Genomic DNA, 24,898 nt, shown 5'->3' with positions numbered 1-24,898 from the left:
GACTGCTGGCGTTGTTGTGTGGTCATATAGTTACCGAAGTTTCTCTTGTAATATGGTGAAGAATTCTGCCATCTCGGTTTCTGTTGATAATTATTTTGCTTCGGAAAACCATAAACTTGGATGGTCTTTTTCATCTCTTGGTTATGTTTAAGTCTTTCATCTGTTACTGGATTGAACAAACCATCCTGATGCATAGGAAGGTCCTCCGCTAATAATCTACCTTCTTCAGATAGGTCCGAAGCTCTTAGCCATGCATGACGCCTAGCTGACGTGGCAATAGCAAACATTTTGCCAGCTGATTCTGCTAAATGTTTAGCAAAGTCTTTCTGGTACCTTGAAACAATAAGGGCTTCTTTGCTAAATGCACTTGGTAAACGTTGCTCATCCTCTGGAAGGAGAGTAATGTATGGTGTCATTCTGTTCCATAAATAAGTCTGGTAAGCGCTTAAGTACGTAGCGTAATGGGCCATCCTCGAAATGAGGCCAGCTGCCATGTGCATCTTCTTTCCCATTATATCAATTTTCTTGCCCTCCTTATCTGCTGGGGCTGATGCTGTCTTCCTGGGTTTTTTCCCCTGACCCACTTCTGCAATAACTGTGTTGGGTCTGAATGGACGCACCAGCCAATCAGCGTTCGCTAAGTCTACTCTATATAAACTGTCCACTCTCCTAGGCATTGCTGGTGCAGCTGCTGGAGATCCTTCAGGTACTTTTGTTAACTTGAGTAAATATGGCAAAGTTGGGAGAGCAGTACTAACTGGAGTTTCCTGCTGCTCAGCTGGAAACATAGGATCTTCCACAGTGTCTTGTGGCTTTGGTGTTGGTAAATCCAGAGCCTTGATCATTCTGGCCAGCATTGCATTGAATTTTTTGAATTCTTCAGCATTAGATTTATCTAGAACTGTTTCTTTCGGTTCCTTTAGAATAAACGCATTTTCATCAGAAGAATCAGACTGGTCTAGTACTGATTCTTGTTGAAAGCAGGGTGTAGATGGACCTTCTAATGGGTCCTCATCTTGGCTCAGTGTATGTTGATTCCTCCCATGGGGGTCTCTTTGGGAGTTACTTGGTTGGCAGTGACAGGGGGCAGGACCTGCACAGTAAATCATTTGCCCTTGTGGAGTCATCTGCCAAAATCCTCCCTGTGGGGGCATAGGAATCAATTGGCCATCCTGTCTGCCCACCCAATTCGAAGGGGCTTGAGGCTTGGCTCTGCCGCTCCTTCCCCTCATCCTTTTCTTCCCCTTCTTTGGAGCAGGGGAGGAGCTAGAGGATGAGCTTCTTCTCTGCTTCTTCTTCCCTTTTTTTGGAGCAGGGGAGGAGCTAGAGGGAGAGTCCCTCCTGGCCTTCTTCTTCTTCCCTTTTCTTGGAGCGGGGGAGGAGCTAGAGGAGGAGTCAGAGGAGGGGCTTGATGTGCTCCTCGATGCGGAGCGCCGTCGACGCCGACGCTTCCCCTCCGCTCCGACGCCTCGAGATGGAGGGCGGTCCCTTCGGCGTCGAGGGGAAGGCTCCATTGTCGGTCCCGACTGGAGAAGAGGCTGCTTTGGAGCCAGAGCGTCCATCAAGGTTTGTGCCTCGTTAATAGCTTTCGATAGCGCAGGGGGAGTTACTGAGGACTCGGAGACCTCTGCCTCATTCAAGCAATCCCCTTTATTCCGCTCCGTGGGTTGCTTAGGGGTCACCCCCTCGCCCACTAATTGATTTTCCTTTGGTAACGGGGAGCCTTTAGCCGCTTGGATTTGCGGCTTTATTTGTTGAGCCACCATTTTTTCCTTGCTTAAGGAAATATGCGGCTTGGTCCCTTTCTTTTTCCTAACCGCAAGTTCGTCAGTTTGAGCGCCTTTTGGACGCGCTGCATTCTGTAACTTTTTATTTATCTTTAGTTTTGGCGTTCCCACGTCTTCATTTTGGACTGAGGGAAGCAAGGCTTGTTCATAAAGAGCAGCTTTAAGCCTTATTTCTCTATTTTTCTTGGTTTGAGGCGTAAAAGCCTTACAAATTTCACAATCGTGAGAGAGATGAGCCTCTCCCAGGCAGCCCACACACTCCGTGTGGGCGTCATTGTCTGGAATCTTGTTCGGGCACAAAATGCACTTTTTAAAAGAGGTAGTCATGCCTCTATCTTTTCTTTTTATAATATAGCTTGAGTTGCCGTTGCTGCCTTTTGAGGCGGATTTAAAGAACTGGCCGGTAGCCCCGCGGCAGGGCTATTTATGGGGGAAAGGAAGGGGCGGGGCTTCTCTAACGGTCAGTTAGTAGCTTGGGAATGTCCGTTGCTGGCCTGCGCGAGCGCAGGGAATACCAATGGTGTGAATAACAGGCCTACCACGCGGGGAAACTTTATTTTACCCATATTTTTTCATAGCAGCTGGGTATGTGGCAGGATTATAACCACAGTTCAATAGGAGAAGTGTTTTAAATTTGTTTTGCCCATTTTTTTATGGTCCTGATGACAATCTTTCACTCTCCCTTCCTCCTGGCACAGCCCAAATACTTTTTTTTTCTGAGACAGATTAATGCCATTCACTCCAAGATTTTCTCTTCCGGGCTGAATGGCAGTTTCAGATTTGATGTTGCTACAGGAAATTAGAACTAGATCCGGTAATAAAAGGAGGGAGAGGCTGGAGATATAGTTAGCCCTCCACACTGGCAAGTTGTAAATTCAGATTTTTGATCAAGAGTTTGCACAGCAACACTCATCTCCTAAAGTTGGGCCTGCAATGTGAATGGCAGCTCCATCCTTAGGACATAACATTGCATCTGGCTCCCAAGGATGGGGCTGCTGTGTAAACATTCACATGGCAGGTCCATCCTTTGCAGGTTGGGGTGGGGGAGAGTTCCTCCACTCTTTGCTGTTGCCTTCCAAAACAGAAAACATTCTCAAGGCATCCTCTGGAGAGGGACAGGAAGCAAGTGATCCTCCCCATGTTGCTGCCTCCCGGAGACCAGAACACCTAGGGAGTGTACCCAAGGCTGCCCATCCTCAGATGAGTAGTAATGGACAAGTCATCACCCCTTGCACCGCCACTTTTGAATGATAGAGATGCCCAAGGAACATTACCCAAGGTAGTCCTGCCCTTGGGAGGTAAACAACTAGTCAACATCCACACCAGTGTCCCCCAAGGGCAGGGATGTCCAAGAAACATTCCCACATTGAACTTCCTCTCTCTGCACTGGTTTGTACATCAATTGCTTTCGACTCCTTTTGTTTTAGAAGTAACATTCCTTGACCAAGATAGTAAAACAGACTTCCTTTATTATAACAGGAAATGGGCTGAGTTAAAACTAATTCTCCATGTAGATTCAGCACTACTTCTCATCCCTTCATCATTACTCCACCCCCTACCCTGTAACTAGATTTTTTATTTGGTTTTTGATTCAGTCAGGGTTCTCAGCAAGTACACAACCCTCAAGTTTTCCATCCAAGCTTTCTATCATAAAGCTTTGTACAATGTAAAAGATTAGAGCACTGGTTCTCAACCTGGGGGTCGCGATCCCTCGGGGGGTCGTTTGGCCAATTTCTGGGGGTCGCGAAGCTGCATTGGCTGGCCACGCCCCCTCCAAAATGGCGGCCGACCCTCTGCGCCACTGGCATTCCCTCCATCATTGGTGGAGTTCAAAAGGCTCTTTAATTGTAGGTGAACTATAAATCCCAGCAACTACAACTCCCAAATGACATAATCAATTTTCCCTCCAACCCCACCAGTATTCAAATTTGCGCATATTGGGTAACGTAAGGTAAAAGTTTTCCCCTGACATTAAGTCTAGTCGTGTCCAACTCTGGGAGTTGGTGCTCAATTTCTAGGCCAAAGAGCCGGTGTTGTTCATAGACTGACATGACGGCATGGAGTTCTGTTGTTGGGTATTTGTGCCAAATTTGGTCCAGTGAATGAAAATACATCCTGCATTTCAGATTTTTACATTATGATTCATAACAGTAACACAATTATAATTAGGAAGTAGCAATAATAATAATTTTATGGTTGGGGGTCACCACAACGTGAGGCACTGTATTAAGGGGTTGCGGCATTACGAAGGTTGAGAACCATTGGGTCAGAGGGACTTTCAAGGACTTCCACAGATAATTTCCCAAAACAGAAAGACCCCGAGGCAAGAACTGAAATCTACTGCATTCCAAATGTCTTCTTTATATCCTTCCTCTTGAATATATAAATAATAATGCTTAAAATCCCCTCCACCTTTTCCAGTTTTGGACTGTCATTCTACTTTACGTTTTAGTAGCCTGAACCTTACTTAGGCCTCAAGTATCACCTTCCCAGCTCTTAGTCCCATCCGTGTCACTTTATTTGGCAGCTGTAGCTTTCCCCACATGCTTAATGATCCCAAAGTACTGATCCAAACTTAATTGAGTTATGCTAATAAACATGTTCTGTTAAAATATTACTTATCTTAAAGCAACCAGGGTGGCTTTTTTTGTAAGAAACCATTTTTTATCTAAGCCTCAGTTTGTGGTTAATGATCAACATCTTTTTGATAGAAATGTAATATACGACTTCTCATGAGACATCTTATCTCTGGACTTAAGAGGAATTCTTACATATACCAGTCAAGTTATACTCGTAAATGTATATTTCTGTATCAGAAACCATGTATAACAATATTAGTTTTTAAAATACTGGTATTATTTAATTCAATCACTCCTTGATACATAAATATGGAAACTTTATGACTGATGATATTTCTCTGATAATTATCCTGCTTAGTAATGATGTTATAGTCCATGCTGAGTTGCTGACTTCACACCAGTTGTGCAAACCTGTGTAGATTTTGACCCTTGGTATTAGAGCTGACAGTCACTGCAATAGTAGGCAAAGCTTATAGAAATCATGCCTTACTAAAGTAATCATGGTCTTCGTAGCATTTGTAGGGCAAAGGTAACTATCATATATTTTCTTGTTTAGTCATTTCAGTATGTAAAACAAGTAGCAATTGCTATTACTGTTGTGTAAGATATATTTTGCACAGAAATGCTTTCTTTAAAATATGCATTACAATAAACAGAGGTATACAAAAGAAACTTATTTGTCATTCTCAGTCGCACAAGCTAAGAGGCCACAGTAGGTCTCCGTTTCTGGATGCTCCAGCCTCCATAATAGTAACTCTGGGCTATCTCAACTTGTTCTGGGCCATTCACATACATTAATAGGCAATCCACTTAATTTCCAGAATGTTGTGGGGATTTAAGTGGTAGTAAAGTGGACTGTTAATGTACTGGTAGAAACGCAGAATGCTGATATGACCTCCAATGCCACTCTGGGAACCAGGAAATTGTAAGCATATGGACTGAGCACTTGTACTTAGAAAACCCCAATAGTTTGACCAAGCATTCCATAGATCCAGCAGCAAGTGTAATGACCTCAAATAAGTATGACCCCCCATTCCCACCACTGAATTACAAGAACTGTGCTCTCCTGGTGAAGTATTTATTTAGGGTGAAATCCCAGGAAATAAACTAAGATGTGCTTGCTCTAAAGCCTTTGCAAAATTGTGCACTAGACTCACATCTTTGAAGACCTTTAAACAGAGACTGGATGGCCATCCTTCAGTAGTGCTTTAGTTCTGTAGGCCTGCATGGCAGAGAGTGAGACTGGGTGGTTGTTGTGATCTCTTCTGGCTCTGTAAAATTCTTTAATGATAAGGACTGCTCACCTTTAGTACAATGTGACTGCAGCCCTTTAGAATACGGTCCAAATTAGCATAGTCAACATCAACCACTTCTTCTCACTCCCCTTTGAGGACATAGATAAGATTCTTAGAGTTGTGAAAGCGAGTTTGTGAGGTAGCTTTTCACCACTTTTATGGCCGAATGAGCCATGTTTGTTACTATATCATTCTAAAAAGTGTGCTTCCTGCAACAAAGGAACTTTAAACCTGAATAATTCTGACAAAATGTATCCAATATGATGTGATAACTGGATCCAAACCTCCTCCTTGCACTACGTTTCTGGTAATGGAGTGTGTGTTTGTGACTCCCAAGGGAGCAATGTTCTTTCTAAATAGGTGAAAATTGCTTTGAATGCAATTTTCCTGCTTTTTGGCAGGGGGTTGGGCTGGATGGCCCATGAGGTCTCTTCCAACTCTATGATTCTATATGGCAGCGTGGATTCACTCAGGGCCCTTCCAGACAGGCCCTATATCTTAGGATCTGATTCCAGGTTGTTGTTGTTGTTATTATTATTATTATTAACTTTATTTATACCCCGCTAACATCTCCCAAAGGACACGGTGCGGCTTACAAAAGGCCAAGGCCCACAATAAAACAACAGCATAACAAATACAACAATAAAACTCATAAAGCAAACAAAAAAAATTAAACAATAACAATAAACATTAAAAACAGTAACACCACAACGCATTTAAAAACTAAGGGCGGGCCAAATGTAATGAATAAAATTTAAAAAGTGCTGGACATGACAGGTGACATGTATAGGTTTTTAGAGGTAGTGCTGTGTGCAAACAATCTTAAATCTCTAGTAAAGTGCATTTGGGACATGATGCTAGGAGCTTCCTATTCTGGAAAGGCACACCGGAACAGCCACGTCTTCAAGCTCTTCCTGAAGACTGCCAGTGTTGTGGCTTGTCTGATGTCCTTGGGGAGAGAGTTCCAGAGTCAGGGGGCTACCACAGAGAAGGCCCTATCCCTTGTCCCCACCAACCACGCTTGTGATGCAGGTGGGATTGTGAGCAGGGCCTCTCCAGATGATCGGAGGGATCGTGTGGGTTCTTATGCAGAGATGTGATCACGTAGGTAGGCAGATCCCAAACCGTTCAGGGCTTTATAGGTAAGAACTTGAACCTTGAATTGGGTGCGGTAGATGAATGGCAGCCAGTGGAGCTCCTTGAACAGGAGGGATGACTGCTCCCTTAAGGAGCCCCAGTTAACAACCTGGCTGCCGCCTGTTGGATCATCTGAAATTTCTGGGCCGTTTTCAAGGGCAGCCCCACGTAGAGTGCATTGCAGTAATCCAGTCTAGAGGTGACTAAGGCGTGGACCACCTTGGCCAGATCCGCCTTCCCGAGGTACGGTCGCAGTTGACGCACAAGTCTTAATTGTGCAAAGGCCCTCCCAGCCACCACCGACGCCTGAGCCTCAAACGTAAGTGAAGAATCCAGGAGGACCCCCAAACTGCGGAGTTGTGACTTCAGGGGGAGTGCAACCCCGTTCAGCACAGGTTGCCACCCTATACCCCGGTCTGGTTTGTGATCGACCAGGAGGACCTCTGTCTTGTCGGGATTAATCTTCAGCTTGTTCGTTCTCATCCAGACAGCCACAGCGGTCAAGCACTCATCTAGCACCCGAGGGGCTTCCTTGGAGTTAGGTGGAAAAGAGTAGTAGAGTTGTGTGTCGTCTGCATAGAGATGGCACACAACTCCAAAACTCAGGATGACCTCACCCAGCGGTTTCATGTAGATGTTAAAAAGCATGGGAGACAGAATGGAGCCTTGCAGGACCCCATAGGTCAAAGGCCAGGGGTCAGAGCAGGCATCTCCCAGCTTCACCATCTGGGATCGACCCTCCAGGAAGGACCAGAGCCATGACAGAGCCGAACCTCCAAGGCCCATCTCGGAGAGGCGTCCCAGAAAGATACCATGATCGATGGTATTGAAAGTCGCTGAGATGTCCAAGAGAACCAGCAAGGTCACACTCCCTCTGTCCAGCTCCCTGTGGAGATCATACTCCAAGGCGACCAAAGCCATCTTGGTGCCATGGCCAGGCCTGAAGCCAGACTGTGACTGGTCCAGGTAGTTAATGTCATCAAGGAAGCTCTGGAGCTGAGCAGCAACCACAATTTTCCTGCTTTTTGATTGGGCTGGATGACCCATGAGGTCTCTTCCAACTCTATGATTCTATATGGCAGTGTGGATTCACGCAGGGCCCTTCCAGACAGGTCCTATATCCCAGGTTTTCTGATTATCCAGCAGTGTGGACTCATATGATCCAGTTTAAAGCAGAAAACTTGGGATCAGACACTGGGATATAGGGCCTGTCTGGGAGGGCCCAGAGTCCACACTGCCATGTAATCCAGTTCAATGTGGATTTTATACAGCTGTGTGGAAGGGACCCACATGAGCACCAGAACTAAGTCAACCTCTCCCACTAGAAGCTGGTGATCTTCTGTCACTTGATAGCACAAGCGGCATCAAGTCCCAACGCCTGGGCCTGAGCAACAGCAGGAGCAGCAGCCGGAAGCGGCTTGAGAGCAGGCCAAAATGGGTCCGGGTGGCCCCGCCCCCTCCCGGCCCTCCTCTCGGGGAGGTCAACGGCTCGCCCGAGCTGCCACGTTTCCCTGCTGACGTTGCCCGGCCGGCTGAACCCTCTCAGCCAATCCCTTGCCTGCATCTCAAAGTCGAGTCAACCGGGAAGCCAGCGAGAAAGGCCCGGACTGCGCGTGCGCCCTGACGTAGCGGGAGTTGCCGGGAAACCGAGTTTCCCCCCATTCAGCTCCGCGGCGGTGCCGCTGGCCGTGGAGGCGCCCAAGAACTCGCTTTCCCAGCAACCCCTGCGAGGGCTCCCACCCTCCTGGAAGCCCCGCCCTCCGCTAGAGGCATCTCGTTTCCTGGTTCGGGGGCTGGCAGCCATTTTGGGTTCCAGGGAGCAGAAGGGAGGCTGCCTCCGCTGCTGCTTGTGAGGGAAGGCGGAAAGGAAGGCGCTGTCCTCCTCCTCCTCTTGGCTGCCTGTCTGAATAGGAAGGCCGACCCCTGAGGAGCCGCCGCCTGAGGAGCGAGCGCGTTCTCTACACAGGCCGCGGGGCCCCCGCTGACATGTCCAGCATGAATCCCGAATAGTAAGTGGCCCGGATGGAGAGGAGGGGGTTGTGGCAACAGAGAGGCCGGACTGGCCGAAGGGGAGTGCGAAGAAGGCTCCAGCTAGGGCCTGCCTCCAAGGCCGAGGAGGAGGAGGAGGACGGAGGGCCCAAGCAGGGAGTGGTGGCGCAACGATAGGCGTCGACTCAGGGCCGGAGGAATGAATTGGCATTATTAATTGGGAGGGGAAAAGGAAGGAAGGACAGGGAAAGGAACTGCCCTGTCAGAGGCCTCTTTCCAAACAGCTGAATAAAACCCCACATTATCTGCTTTCATAGAATCATAGAGACCTCATGGGCCATCCAGTCCAACCCCCTGCCAAAAAGCAGGAATATTGCATTCAGAGCACCCCTGACAGATGGCCATCCAGCCTCTGTTTAAAAGCTTCCAAAGAAGGAGCCTCCACCACACTCTGGGGCAGAGAGTTCCACTGCTGAACAGCTCTCACAGTCAGGAAGTTCTTCCTCATGTTCAGATGGAATCTCCTTTCTTATTTATTTATTTATTTGCAGCATTTATATACCGCTTTTCTCACCCCGAGGGGGACTCAAAGCAGTTTACACATAAATAATGGCAAACATTCAATGCCTTACAACTACAACGGTAAAACCACACTTTAAACATAAATCATATTAAAAACCGTACATCATCAAATATCAAATCAGTTATTAAAACCATAAAACAATCCCATCTGTCAAGTCACCGTTCCAGTCCTTGTCCCACTAAAAGCTGCATACATCTATTGTCCAAAGGCCTGGTCCCAGAACCATGGTTTTAATTTTTTTTCTAAAGGTCAGGAGCAAGGGAGGAGATCTTACCTCCTTTGGGAGTGTTTTCCATAGGTGGGGGCCACAGCCAAGAAGGCCTTGCTCCTCGTCCCCACCAGCCGCATTTGTGCTGCTGACGGGAGCAAGAGCAGGGCCTCCCCGGATCATCTTAAATTGCGAGATGGGACGTAGGGGCAGATGCGTTCGGACAAGTAAGCTGGGCCCAAACCGTAGTTTCGAACTTGTAGTTTGTAGCCATTGTTATGCGTCCTAGTCTTCAGGGAAGTAGAGAACAAGCTTGGTCCCTCCTCTCTGTGACTTCCTCTCACATATTTATACACAACTATCATATCTCCTCTCAGCCTTCTCATCTTCAGGCTAAACATGCCCAGCTCCTTAAGCCGCTCCTCATAGGGCTTGTTCTCCAGACCCTTGATCATTTTAGTCGCCCTCCTCTGGACACATTCTAGCTTGTCAATATCTCTCTTGAATTGTTGTGCCCAGAATTGGACACAGTATTATTATTATTATTTCTCGCACTTCTACCCTGCCCTTCTCAACCCCCGAGGGGGGACTCAGGGCGGCTTACAAAAAGGCACAATTCGATGCCGGCACAACAACAAGGTAAAAGAATAAAACATATTTATTTATTTACGACATTTATATGCCGCCCTTCTCACCCCGAAGGGGACTCAGAGCGGCTTACAAGGTATATATACATACATTATATTATATTATTAGCATAGTACAATATCAGTTTTAAATATTGCTATATTATACTATACCAATTATATTGTAATATTATTAGTAATATTACATGTAATATAAATATATAATTATAATATCTTATTATTATTATTATTAATAGTATTATATTGCATTACATATAAACAGTAATTAAACAATTAGGCAGTTAAGACAATTAAAACAATCCATTATATATCACTACCCTTATTCTAGGTGTGGTCTAACCAAGGCAGAATAGAGGGGTAGCATTACTTCCCTGGATCTAGACACTATTCTCCTATTGATGCAGGCTGAAATCCCATTGGCTTTTTTGCTGATGCATCACATTGTTGGCTCATGTTTAACTTCTTGTCCACGAGGACTCCAAGATCTTTTTCACACGTACTGCTCTCGAGCCAGGCATCGTCCCCCATTCTGTATCTTTGCATTTAGTTTTTTCTGCCTAAGTGGAATATCTTGGATTTGTCCCTGTTAAACTTCATTTTGTTAGTTTTGGCCTATCTCTCTAGTCTGTCAAGATCGTTTTGAATCCTGCTCCTGTCCTCTGGAGTATTGGCTATCCCTCCTAATCCACAACATCTGCTTTGAACTGGGTTATATGGCAGTATGGACTCAGATAACCCCGTTCAAAGCAGATGATGTGGATTATCTGCCTTGATATTCTGGGTTATGTGTCTTTGTGGAAGGGCCCAGAGAACTGGAGCGCTGGGATAGGCTTTTGGATGGAAAGGGGGTTCAAGGGCAGAGTTGGGCGGGAGGAAGCAAACAAGTTGTGGCTTCAATTAATCCAGGCTCTGTTCTTGATTGGCAAGGAAGGCTTTTGCCCTGAACTTGTTTGAGTAGCATAAGTGATTCCAGGTCCTTCCACACAGCCATATAACCCAGAATATCAAGGCAGATAATTGACAATATCTGCTTTGAACTGGGTTATCTGAGTCCACACTACCATGTAATCCAGTTCAGGGTGGATTTCATACAGCTGTATGGAAGGGGTCTTCCTGAAAATAGGGCAGGCAGTCCCAGAGTTACAAACATCTGTCTTACAATAGACTCATAGGTAAGACAACAGGAAGTGAGAGGCCCCTTCCACACAGCTGTATAAAATTACACATATGCTTTGAACTGGATTATATGGCAGTGTGGACTCAGATAACCCCATTCAAACAGATGTTGTGGATTATCTGCCTTGATATTCTGGGTTATGTGTCTGTGTGGAAGGGCCCAGAGAACTGGAGTGCTAGGATAGGCTTTTGGAAGTAAAGGGGTTTCAAGGGCGAGGTTGGGCGGGAGGAAGCAAACAAGTGGTGGCTTTAGTTTTTTCATAAACAGGCTCTGCTCTTGGTTGGTTTGGTTGGCAAGGAAGGCTTTTGCCCTGAACTTGTTTGAGTAGCACGCGTGATTCCAGGCCCTTCCACACAGCCATATAACCCAGAATATCAAGGCAGATAATGGACAATATCTGCTTTGAACTGTGTTATCTGAGTCCACACTGCCATGTAATCCAATTCAGTGTGGATTTTATACAGCTGCGTGAAAGGGGCCTTCCTGAAAATAGGACAAGCAGTCCCAGAGTTACAAACATCTGTCTTACAAATGACTCATAGTTAAGCACTGGGTTGGGACAACAGGAAGTGCTTCCACATAGCTGGGTTATATGGCAGTGTGGAATTAGATAACCCAGTTCAAAGCAGATATTGTGGATTATCTGCCTTGATATTCTGGGATTTATGGCTGTGAGGAAGGGTCCTGGGTTATCTGAGTCCACACTGCCATATATCCCAGTTCAAAGCAGATAATGTGGGATGTTATACAGCTGTGTGGAAGGGGCCCAAGTCTACACTGTCATATAATCCAGGTCAAAAAAGATAATGTGGGATGCTATACACCTGTATGGAAAGGGCCCAAGTCTATACTGTCATATAATCCAGTTTAAAGAAGATAATGTGCGATTTTATACAGCTGTGTGGAAGGCACCCAAGTCTACACTGTCATATAATCCAGTTCAAAGCAGATAATCTGGATTTTATATGATAGTGTAGAAGAGGCCTAACAGTGATCCATACTTTCCCATGATTAACTCATACACAATCTCCTCATGGTTAGTGCATGCCTATTTTGCTCTCCAGGAACTAATTGCAATATGTATATGAATATGTCATTGAGGAGTAAGGACTGATTCAAGACTACTGTGGGAATCAATGTTTGAAGTGAATTGAGGCCCCTTCTGCACTGCCATTTAATCCAGATTATCAAAGTAGATAACCTACATTGTCTGCTTTGAATTGGATTATCTGAGTCTACACTGCCATAAAATCCAGTTCAAAGCAGATAATCTAGATTTTACATGACAGTGTAGAAGAGGCCTGAGTCAAAGATAAGGACTGCATAAATAAGTATTAGCCCCATCCAAGGAATATACTTGAGATCATTTGTAGATGGCATATGGCATAAATGAAACTTTATAAAAAATAAATACTAACGTTTCATTGTATCGTTAAAATAGTTATGATGCAATGTGAACACCAGACTATATGTAAGTGGTGCTTTTCTGAAAGCGGTATTTTTTGGGAACAAAAGAAACTGTCCTTTTGAAGAAGATAACACATCAGTGAGTGAAGCATTGCTTCATTGACATTCATTGTTTTGCTGAGGGAAATGCAAATACAGGCTGTCTCTGAGTTACAAACATTGCTAAGAATTTGGGGGCGGGGGGGGGGGTGAGACAACAGAAAGTGACAGAAATCTACCTCTAGGAAGGGAAATTCACTCCTGAAAGAGTTATCATGGGGAAAAGGTGTCTCCACTGGGGCTTTCTCACCAATCCTTGTTTCCATAACAAGTCAAGTTTTTCACAGTCCATTTCTCACAGGGACAGAAAGTGAGGTGAAAACCGAACAGGGGTACAGATGGCAAAACAAACACCACAGATAGTGTTAACCCTTCCCTATGCTATCCAAAACATATATAGATAAGGCTGTACTTACATTTAAAAATGTACCTGCTCCGACTTACAAACAAATTCAGCTTAAAAACAAACCCACAAAAATAGCCTGAAAAAACGTACAACAACCTAGCAACCCCACAAAAGTTATCCTCTTCATAACTTGGGGATAGTCTGTACATGCATTCTCAAACCCTGACACACAAATTGTCAGGCTTTGTATTCTTACTAGAAAATAGACTGCACGTCTTATTTGTACTTTGGGGAATACCTGTGCATATAGCAGCGTGCAGCTAAAGCCCAGATCAAAGGAGAGATCTACTACATCATGATACTATGTATGGAAAAGAGTGTCTGTCTTTTTTTAAAATAAAAGTCCATGTGTCTATGGATCTTGGGCAGGATACATGGTTCCCTTTTTTTGTAATTTTCACAACAGTTTTTTGAAAGAGGTTGGGCCATAAGTCAATGATTTGAATATACATTGTGATCACTGTCCAGCCCCCTAGAGTTTTCAGTTTCTCCATTCCAATTATTTAACTTGTTTTTTATTTTAATTTATTCCCCTTTTTTTACTATATGACCTTGGCATGCAGCCACTCTCTTCTTAGACCACTGCAGGTCACATTGAATTTCTATCTCTTTTAACTGTTTCTTAATAGCATTTATTTTTCCATCTTTGCTGTGTGTGTTTTCTCAGTTGCAAGTCAGCACCCACATCTTTTGATTATATCTACTCATGAGTGGAACATTACATTTTTCTGATAACTTCTTAATGCACCCATAAGACTAATTTCTTTCTCTTTTCTGATCTAGAAGTCTCTGTACACCCATCTGTGCTCTCAGTCCCTTGCCTAGTTCTGTCATTTTAGCTTGTTTCTCTCTCCAACCTTCTTGTTGCCTTATAGTTGTTCTTTTAATTTGACAGCAACAGTATAGAGCTTCCTTCCTTGAGAAATTTGTCCTGCAAAGGGAGCCTGAGATATTTGACTGGATGGCATCAGAAAATACCATGTTTTTTCGAATTTGGGAAAAGGAGAGACAGGGAAAAAATATTGAGACATATGGCCAGTTTTGAGCTGTTCTTAAAAAGACACAGCAATGACCGCAAGGAGTAGGTTTTTTTTAGAACACTTGACCTAGTAAAACAGAAAAACTTGCTTTACAGGCAATATTTGTACAAAAGGAGTCAGTATTGTATCCATGGCACTCAGGTGTGAATTGCAAAGGGACGGCCCGTTTAGTGAAGTAATGGTTTCTTGTTTTAAAACTTTTTGTTGTATTCTCCAAGTTGTTTCTGGCTTATGGTAACCCTATCATAGGGTTCCTTAGCAATATTTTCATGGTTTTTGCCTTCATCTAAGGTTGAGAGTGTGACTTGCTCATGATCACCCAGTAGGTTTCTGTGGCCAAGAGGAGATTTGAACCTCTTTAGAGTTGTATTCCAACGTTGAAACTATTACTAATTTACTATACTACCATTACTATGTCGTTGTCTTCTTCTTCTTCCACCTCCTCTTCTTTCAATCCCACTTTATCTCTAAAAGTAGATCCAAAGCAACTAACACTAAAAACAATACAATATACAACTTAAAACCTAAAAACAATACAAACACTAAAATAGTGATTAATACACGAAAGCACTAAAAGCAAACAGTTAAAACTATTAACTCTTATTAACATAATGAAAACACTTCACAGCACCTCTGTCTTAGTCTTAAAAACTTTCTTCTTCCAAAGCCTGCGTGAAAAGAAAGGTTTTACTCTGCCACCAGGACAGCAAGGAAGGGGGTCAATCTAGCTTTCTTGAGACTGCTGTTATTACTATGGAACCATGCTGCAAAATGTAACAAAACTGAAGTCACATGAAAAAAGAAGAAAAACACAACCCTTGTGTAGTGTTTTCTGTGCATTTGAGTTACAAACTGCGAATGTCACAGATGGGAAGAAGATTTTATAACACCATGAAAAGTTAATAATATTTTGTCTATTATACTAAGAAATGATTGAGTATATAGCGGGCCTGTTTTGCAAAATTCGGTTTTATAAGCTTATTTCCCAGTTAATCCTTCTCTTCTGTGTCAAAATTCACTAGAGCTTATTTCGTTTCCCAAATGTTTAAGCTCTAAAGGATAAAGTGAAGTCTGGCCTCATTCTGACAGTTGATCTAACTTACTCTCCAACCAATTACGATTGGAGCATAATGTGAATATCCACCCTTCCCTTAGCTGAGGGTCATGTGTTCAACACATGATTCTTACAAAATGTTTTCTGGGCTTACACCGATTTTGCAATCTAGCTGCATTGCAGTGATACACTTCTAAGAAGTGCAAACTGAAACTATAAGGCAGCCGCCAAGAATGAGGAATGTTGATCTTTAGCTGTTAAAAAGGTTTCTAATTGATTAGCAACTTTTTTGCCCTTTGCACCCTTTGAGTTCTTCCCCTAAGCACAGTGCTGACAGCTGTCAGAGATCTTGTGCTATCTCTTGATAACATTTGCTCTTTGCCACTCTAGAACAATAAATCTAATTTCCGCATGAGTTTTATTTATGGCACTAGTATATTCAAAATCAGGTTTATATTCATTTCCAGCATCCTAAATAAGAGGTATGAAAGAAAATACATAATTCCCTCAATAACACGCATTGGAAAGAATTGTAACTAGTTTTGATATACAGGGTGAGGCAGCATAACTTCCTTTTGTAAAATGTGAGCCATTCAGTTGGTTGAAGACGTAGCGGAGCGTTTGTGGTCTCGTTCGAGAGGCGGGAGTATAAAGTTTTGCCTGACACAGTTCAGTCGCCATCCTTCGTTGGAACAGTGAGGAGCGTGCTTTTGCCGTTGAGACCTACTTTTCGAGCAGATTTGGAGTGGCTGGCCTGCTCTCCAGATTTGGCCCCTTGCGATTTTTTTCTGTGGGGTTTTTTGAAATCCCATGTTTATGTGAACCATCCAAGGACCCTACAAGATTTGAAAACCAACATCCAGGAAGAAATTGCCAACATAACGCCTGCTATGCTGGTAAGAGTCATGACAAACGCCAGAAATCGGTTTACTCAGTGTATGGAGAATGGCAACGTCACCTACCTAATTTGATCTTCAAAAGTACATAAAACAAAACTTTAGGTATGCGCCTACATTATAAAAAAAATAAAAAAAAATTCTGATTCATACAATGGATTTTATTAAGTTTTGAAAAAAGGAAGTTATGTTGCCTCACCCTGAACAAAGGATTTGTTGATAGAACTTTTGGTCTGTTTCCAAATGAAATATAGAACTGCAGTAAAATGGAGTTTAGAAATGGCTGACTTGTTATGGCACTAACCAGTGATATATATTGAGACAGAAAACTGGCTTTGTCTTTTTAAGAAGGCATCAGTATGAGCTAAATTTAAAAATCTAAAGATTTAGTGGGGTAGTGTTATTTTAGGAAATGCCAGCATAGAGTTATATAATCTAATTTTGACTACCCAGTTTTACATTTTAAAATATATGGCATCAAGATCCCATATGCCAGGTGCTCTGTGTAGTTGCTGTTATTAATTGCAATCAAATCTACTTTGACTTATTATAACTCCACAAAGGAGAGATCTTCATGAGAGACCTTATCAACAGCCCTGCTCAGGTCTTGCATACTCAGGGTCCTACTACTTCATCACACTAGAGAATGAATCCACTTAAAATCCGGTTTCTGTCTCCTGCAGAATTCTGGGTATGGTAGTTTAGAGAGGCTGTTAAAGGCTCCTCACTAATCTACAAACCCCAGAATCCTGCAGGAAGCTGCAACCAGATTTAAAGTGGATTCATTCTCTAGTGTGATGAGGTCCCTAGCTTCCTTGATGCGGCATGTGTGTGTGTCTATTTCCCTACTGCTTTCTACCTTACCAAGCATTGTTATATATTTTTAAGTCAATCATCTTGTGATATGGCCAAAGTATGACATTCTGAGTTTAGTCACATTGACTTCTAGGAATAGTTCAGGCCTAATTTGCTGTAGGAGCTATTTATTTATCTTTTCAGAAGTTTGCAATATCTATAGAAGCTTCCAAGTTTTCTCCACTATCCAGCTTTCATAACCTTATATAGGAATTGAGAATATAGAGCCATGGGCAATCCTAGCATTAGTATTCAATGTTATATCTTGACACTTCAGGGTCTTCTCTAGTTCCTTCATAGCTGTCCCTCCAGGTCTAATCTACATCTTGTTTCTTGATTGCAGTTTCCATTCTGACTCATGACTGAAACAAAGTATAGAAAATGTGAACTGATCCAATCTCTTTATTATGTGCTTTAAAATTATATTAATAACCCCTTCTCATTATTTTTAGATTCTTAACATTCAATTGTAAACCTGCCTTTGTACTTTCTACCTTGACTTGCTTCAGTTACTGTTCCAAATCTTTGTCTCTGCTCCCCAGTAATATGGTGTAATCCGCATATTTTAAATAGTTAAATCTAATGTTTACACCTCATTCCTCCCAAGTCTAATACTGCTTTATGTATACGTTCAGCAAACAAGCTAAGAAGATAGCAGGATAAAATCCCCCCCCCCCCCTTTTGCCAATTGGAAATAATTCCATATTTTGTCCTAATAATACCCTTTAGTCCTGAGTCATATAATGCAGTTTAACTGCATTGAAGTGCATTATATGAGTCTATACTGACTATACAATGCAGTTTGAAACTGCATTATATGACAGTATATATAGGGCCTAAATTGTCTTGCTTGAGTCAGCTCTGTGGGTATGCCATCTGGTCCTGATAATTTATTTCTTCTAAAGTGTTTTTAGTACAGCTTCCACTTCACTTTATAAAATGTAAGGCTTATTTTCATATGACTCTTCCCTCAACAAATCTGTCATCCCTTTGTCTGTTTTATGTAGTTCTGCCATGTTTTGTTTCTATCATCTTTTTATTTCTACTGGGTCATTTAATATGTTCACCTGCTGATCATTAAGCATTGCATCTTGGTTTGTATTTCCTTTTGATTTCTCATATTTTGAATATGAGGTATCTTATTATTCCTTTTTGTTATCTTCTTTTACTCTTTGTTGAGTATTATAGTTGTTTACGTTGTTACTGTCTACGAGTCACTGGACACTTTGCATCCAGTATTCTGACTCCTATTTGTGTCATGTTTTCTTGTTGTTTCTTATCTGTCCTTAATTGAAGAGTTTCTTTTGTCACCTACTGAAGCTTCTCATTGCTTTTTGGTTTCAAATAGTGTATGTTTGCATTCTTCTCAGACAATGCCCCAGGCTTCAACCCAGATATTTCTGGCTTTCATTCGATTAGGCTTTAATAGTCACAATATCTTTATATTCTACTAGCTGTGCCCTGCCACGCGTTGCTGTGGCCTATAGTAAGAGTTTTCGAAGTAGAGGTAGATATCTGGACTATTATGAAAGAGAGCTACCTACCTATTCCTTCCCCCTTTTTTCTTCCCCTCCCCCTTTCTCTCCTTTCTTCCTTCTCTACCTCTTTCCTTTTGCTCTTTGAGTTTCATCCTTCCTTCTCTCCTTCCCTCCCTCTTTCTCTACTTCTTCCTTGGTCTCCTTTCTTCCCTCCCTGTTTCCTACCTTCTTTCACTTTTTATTTCCTTTTCTCCTTCCTTCCCTCTTTACCTCTTTCCTGCCTTCCCTTCCCTTTTTCTTTCCTTACTACTTTCTATACTTCTTTCCTTCGGTACCCCTTTCTTTCTTTCTTTCCTCCCTTCCTTCCTTCCTTCTCCCTTTCCCTCCTTCATTCCTTCCCTTTTTCCCTCCCTACTTTCTTCTCTCCTTCCTTCCTGTCTGTTCTCCCCCAATACCATGGCAGAGTCCCTTCTAACTCTATTCTGAGTCTATTTAATATAGTAACATATATATATATATAACAATAATATATATATATATATATATATATATTATAATATGTATGTATTATATAGCAGTATATATAATAATAATATATAAAGTATTGTGTGTGTATATGTATCACCAACCAGTGATTAAACATCCATCCACATATATGTGTGTGTGTGTGTATGTGCATGTGTCTACACTGCCATATAATTCAGTCCTAAGTAGATAATCTGGATTTTACATGGCAGTGTGGAAGGGGTGACTTTGGGTGCATCTACATTGTAGATTTAATAAAGGAGGATGATGCTGGCGAGGGGAGGAGAAAAAGTAAGGAAAAAAGGGAGGGAAAGAAAGAAAGGGAGGGAGAAGTGATAGAGAAAAGGAAAGGGAGGGAGGGAAAGAAGTAAAGGAAGAACAAGGAAGGGAAGTAGAGAAAGGGAAGAAGGGAAGGAAGGAAGGGGTTGGACTGGATGGCCTTTAGGGCTCCCTTCCGACTGGTTGGCCATCTGTTGTGAGGGCTTTGAGGGTGTCTTCCTTTTACTGCCAAATGAGGTTGGACTGGATGGTCTTTGGGTCTCCTTTCCAAGCAATGTCAGTTTCGTGTGTCCCTATCACCCCCATCATGGCACATTCCTCCTTCCCTTGTGTTGTGGGAGTGTGTGTGTGGGAGACAGAGTCAGAGTGTATGCACAGAGTGTGGCCTTCCTCTTTCTCTTTTCCTTTCCACCATCTCTCTCTCCTTCTCCTTAGCCTCTGCCCTTTGATCCCTTGCCTTAGTGTTAATTAGGGGCTGATAGACATGCAGAGAGCAGTAGCATTTGCCGCCATTGCTGCTTCGGAGCCCTCCTCTTCCTTGTGACACCACGGCATATGAGCCACCCTGCCACCACTCTCCCTTGCCCATTAGGTCCCTTCTCCCGCCTCACCTTCCAAGGACTGCAAAGGGGAAGGGGAAGTAAGGTGACCTTGCTGGCTGTGTCCTCAGCGTGAGGGGAGGGCAGGGGAGGTGTTTTTGTGGGGGGGTTTTTTCCAGTGATGGTCACTCCTTGGATTGTGAGGAATTTTGTTGCCAAATTTGGGGTCACTTGGTCCTGTAATTTTTTGTTTTTAAGGCACTCATTACACACAGAGCATTTATAGATAGATAGATAGATAGATAGATAGATAGATAGATAGATGGGGATGCTCTTCAGCTTGTATTTTGAAATGATTGTTGGTTTATTTCATAGTCCATGATATAAGTTGCTTCTGGTCTTGTTTTAGCAAAAAGAATTGAGCTTTTCCATCTTCTGCTTCTAATTATGTCATTTAATTCATTTCAGTATTATCTGTCAGGTGATATGTCTGTGTGTATATACATATATACATACACCATTGCTTTACAACGGACATTGTTGGCGTTGTCAAATTCAATGTAATACAAATAATTTAGAAAGTATTTTTAAATATTTGAGGAAGAGGGAATATATATATATTACATGGAAAGCTATTAAGAAACTAATTCCTAGATCCTCTGATATTTGATACGTGTCTCCCCATTCATGAAAAAATCATGGAGAAACCAAAGGCTCTGTAGCTCCAGGCATTCTTAGATGACACTTATTAACTAAAGTTGTTCTAGTCTGGTTCCTTACCTGGTTCTGGAAACAAAAGAACTGTGGTCTCCCTAACTTACGGGAGGAACTGAATGGCTAGAGAAAGTACAACCTAGTTAATTTTCAATAGTTTTTGATATCATTAACCATGATATCTTATATATTCCCATAGGGAAAGGGGGGGGGGGAATAATATGGTGGCACAATGTTCTGCAAGATGTCCCCAAAAAGTGGTGGTAGATTACTTTTCTGACTGATTTTGGGGGTGCCTGTATGATATTTAAATCAGCTTTAGTTAAAACAGGTACTTACTAAACTGCTCATTTAATGCAGTTCAAAGCGGGCTCCATACTGCAACAACCAAGGAGTAAACTGTTACAAAAGTGCACAAAAGACAACCTTTAATGCGCATCAGTGCTCTGTGTTTTGTGTAATCACCATCAGCGCCTCAAACGGTTTCTGGAATCTCCTATGTAACTGAAGCCACTTCCCTCAATATTGGTTTGAAATTGCATTAAATTGTCAGTATAGGTGGGGTCAGGGTGAGAGGGGATAATTTTCAGTGAGTATTTTGAGATGGAGATTTTTGCAACATGCTGAAAAATATCTGCTTTCCACTTTTATCTCTATTCCCCTGTTCATCCATGCTGAGTAAGTATGCTGTTTGCCTTGCCTGTTGCAGAGAGGCACACACAACTACAGCAGGGTTAGTCAGGGTAGAATATGATTCTTTCCAGCTGAAGCATTATTGCTTTATTTAATGCAAGTACTCAGTTGTAACCTAACACCAGAAATATGTGTTATTCCAACCCTCCCTCACTATTCTTCTTATGAAGATGCTTTAAAAAAAATCCAGCTAGTCAGAAGACCAGTAGTAAAAGAAGGCAGGGAGCATAAAAGTTTTTTATTTAAAAAAGGAGCATCTTTGTTAATAGAGATATGCCTGTAATTGGAGCAAACATCAAGTATTCTCTACCGCTATGGTTGCCATTTCATTTTCAGACCCAGTTTTAAATTGCTGCCATTGGCTTTAAATAGTTTTGGGACAGTTTTTTTGAAGGAACTTATGTGCACCTGCCAATGCCCTAAGATCAGTTGAAGTGGTCCTCTTTGCAACTATGGCAACAATATCAATGGACCCAAATGTTAAGCCTTTTCAGGCCCTTCATCTGTGAGCCTCTCTTCCATCAGATGCGTATTAGGCTCCTTCCCCATCTCTTTTATGCAAAAGGTACTTAAGTTCATTAATATAAAAGTTTATTCTTCAGTCTGCTTTTAGTTCAAAACGCTTGCCTGGCTTTTTGTTTTGTTTTAAATGTTACATTGTTTATTGTGATGTTGCGTCTGAATTTTGGTGCATTGTGGCACTGCCCTACATAAAAATCTCCCATCTATATAAATAAAAATGTAATGTTCGTTTGTGGGATTAACAGAATTCAAAAACCACTGGACGAATTGACACCAAATTTAGGCACACTACACCTATCATGCCAATGAGTGTCCATCACTCATAAAAACACTGAAAAACACAGCAGAAGAGACTTAAAAAGCCAAAAAATTAAAAAGTACATTACAACGCATGTGCAAATCCACATATATACACACAAAACACATATACACAGATTGGGCCACAGCAATGCGTGGCAGGGAACGGCTAGTGTTCTTTATGTTTATATTGTTTCTGTGGTATTGTCTGCTCTCTTTTGAAAGAAAGTATAAAATACCAAAATTAATGGTCAATTTAGGATGGTCCTCATACACTTGTATTGATGATCTAAGGTTAAATTATAAGAAAGTGCATTCATGTAGGTGCTTAATACTCCAGATATAGATTAAAGACAAAAGTGCTTAAATTTGGTCAGTTGCATCTCAAGACGTTTCTCATCTGGAGCTGTAATTTACATTTTTAGCATTATTACATTGTTTTGTGATATGCTGTTACCGTTTTGTGGTGTGCTCCCCCTATTGAGTACAAATCAATGAGAATTTCATCTGATCTGCCATAATGGTGAAACAAAAGATTAACTTTGCAATTTTGAATGGCTAAATACTCCCCAGAAAGAAAAATATGGTGTTAGTTATGACTGCTAATTTAAACAAAACTCTGAGTAAATTGCCCAAAATGTAGTGAATTTTTCATGCATCATAGTAAGCTTGAGATCCGTGTGTGCAGCCACTTTATTTGACATAGAATGGACTTAGTTATTTACTTAGACACACCCAAAGGATTGGGCAAACCAGTGGCTTCTCTTTTATTACCATTGTGAACAATAGATTCCCCTCCCTCTTTCCCATATCACAATCTCCTCAAGCAATTGATTTGACATTTAACAATAGAATCTAAACCAGGGGTCCTCAAACTAAGGTCCAGGGGCCGGATACGGCCCTCCAAGGTCATTTACCCAGCCCTCGCCCAGGGTCAACCTAAGTCTGAAATGACTTGAAAGCAAACAACAAACAGCAAACAGCAAACAACAACAATCCTATCTCATCAGCCAAAAGCAGGCCCACACTTCCCATTGAAATACTAATAAGTTTATATTTGTTAAAATTGTTCTTCATTTTAATTATTGTATTGTTTTAAAGTGTTTTTTGCACTACAAATAAGATATGTGCAGTGTGCATAGAAATTCATTCAAGTTTTTTTCAAATTATAATCCGGCCCCCCAATTGTTTGAGGGCCTGTTACCTGGCCCTCTCTTTAAAAAGTTTGAGGACCCCTGAACTAAACCCTATAGCTTCTTGGACATGTAAAAATATGGCAGGGGTTTTTGGCTCCTTGTTCAAATAACAAATAATGTGAGTGCTAAATGTAATGAAATAGTGACTATGAACTGTCAGGACTTTGTAAAATGTAATAGCAGTGTCATTAATGTGCATTGCACGTTAGAGAATATTTTTAATTTCCCTTTAGATAGCTTCCAGTTTAATATGGGGTACAACAAAAGCAAGAAGGGACAAAAATCAACGTAGGAAAACAAAGAGGCAAACTTAAGGAACAATCATGGGCTTGTTGGAAATAAAACCTGCTGTAATTAATGATGCCTACTCCCAGGAAAGTGTGCGTAGGGCCGTAGCATTAAGCTTAGCTTTTAATCTTATAATTCAGCTCTCTTTTAGCAACAATAGCTGTGTGCTAAAAGATTGCTGTAGGCTGCCCATGACCAAACTTTAACAATTAAAAAAATGCAGCGATGTGACTAAGAAAAAACTTTCAATGTGGCTCTTAAATAATCATATGAAGTAATGCTTAAATATTTTTTAAGAGGACAATAAAAGTCTATATAAATAAAAATGTAATGTTCGTTTGTGGTATTCACAGAACCCAAAAACCACTGGACGAATTGACACCAAATTTGGACACAAGACACCCAACAACCCAATGTATGTCCTTCACTTAAAAAATTGATTTTGTCATTTGGGAGTTGTAGTTTCTGGGATTTATAGTTCACCTACAATCAAAGAACATTCTGAACCCCACCAACGATGGAATTGAACCAAACTTAGCACGCAGGGCTCCCATGACCAACAATCTCCTCAAGAATTTGATTTGACGTTTAACAATAGAATCTAAACTCTATAGCCTTTTGGACATGTAAAAAAACTGGAAGGGTTTGGTGGGCATTGACCTTGAGTTTGGGAATTGTAGTTCACCCACATCCAGAGAGCACTGTGGACTCAAACAATGATGGATCTAGACCAAACTTGGCACGAATATTCCATATGCCCAAATATGAACACAGATGGAGATTAAGGGAAATATACCTTGACATTTGGGATTTGTAGTTATTGGGATTTATAGTTCACCTAAAATTAAATAGCATTCTGAATCCCCCAAACGGCAGAATTGGGACTAATTTCCCACACAGAACCCCCATGACCAACAGAAAATACTTAAGGCCATCCAATCCAACTCTCTTCACCGGGCAAGAAAATGTAATCAGAGCCCTCCTGACAAAGAACCATCCAGTCATAAATATAGATAGATAGATATGATTCTCTCACACACAGAGAGATATAGTATCATAGATTTGAAAGAGACCCTTACAGAAGGACTATGATATGTTGCATATTACAGAGTAGGCAAACCAGACACTCTCCACATCAACACTGACAAAGAAACAACACGAAATACTGTTTACTCACAAGCATAAAGGAATTACATATATTAGAAACC

At 41.9% G+C, this 24,898-nt stretch overlaps 1 protein-coding gene across 1 annotated transcript in view; it reads left to right on the top strand.

Moving 5' to 3' along the window:
• Window positions 1-8,574: 8,574 nt before the first annotated feature.
• Window positions 8,575-24,898, top strand: part of RAB1A (RAB1A, member RAS oncogene family) — a 33,653-nt gene continuing 17,329 nt past the window's right edge. Inside the window, exon 1 of the mRNA XM_060784383.2 lies at window positions 8,575-8,807. Within this exon, the coding sequence (XP_060640366.1) occupies window positions 8,785-8,807 (23 nt within the window). The 5' untranslated portion in view covers window positions 8,575-8,784. The remainder of the gene's footprint in view (window positions 8,808-24,898) is intronic.

The sequence above is a fragment of the Anolis sagrei genome, chromosome 1, assembly GCF_037176765.1.
Source record: "Anolis sagrei isolate rAnoSag1 chromosome 1, rAnoSag1.mat, whole genome shotgun sequence".
In the NCBI taxonomy this organism is placed as follows: Eukaryota; Metazoa; Chordata; class Lepidosauria; order Squamata; family Dactyloidae; genus Anolis; species Anolis sagrei.
This window is presented reverse-complemented; position numbering and strand designations above follow the sequence as displayed.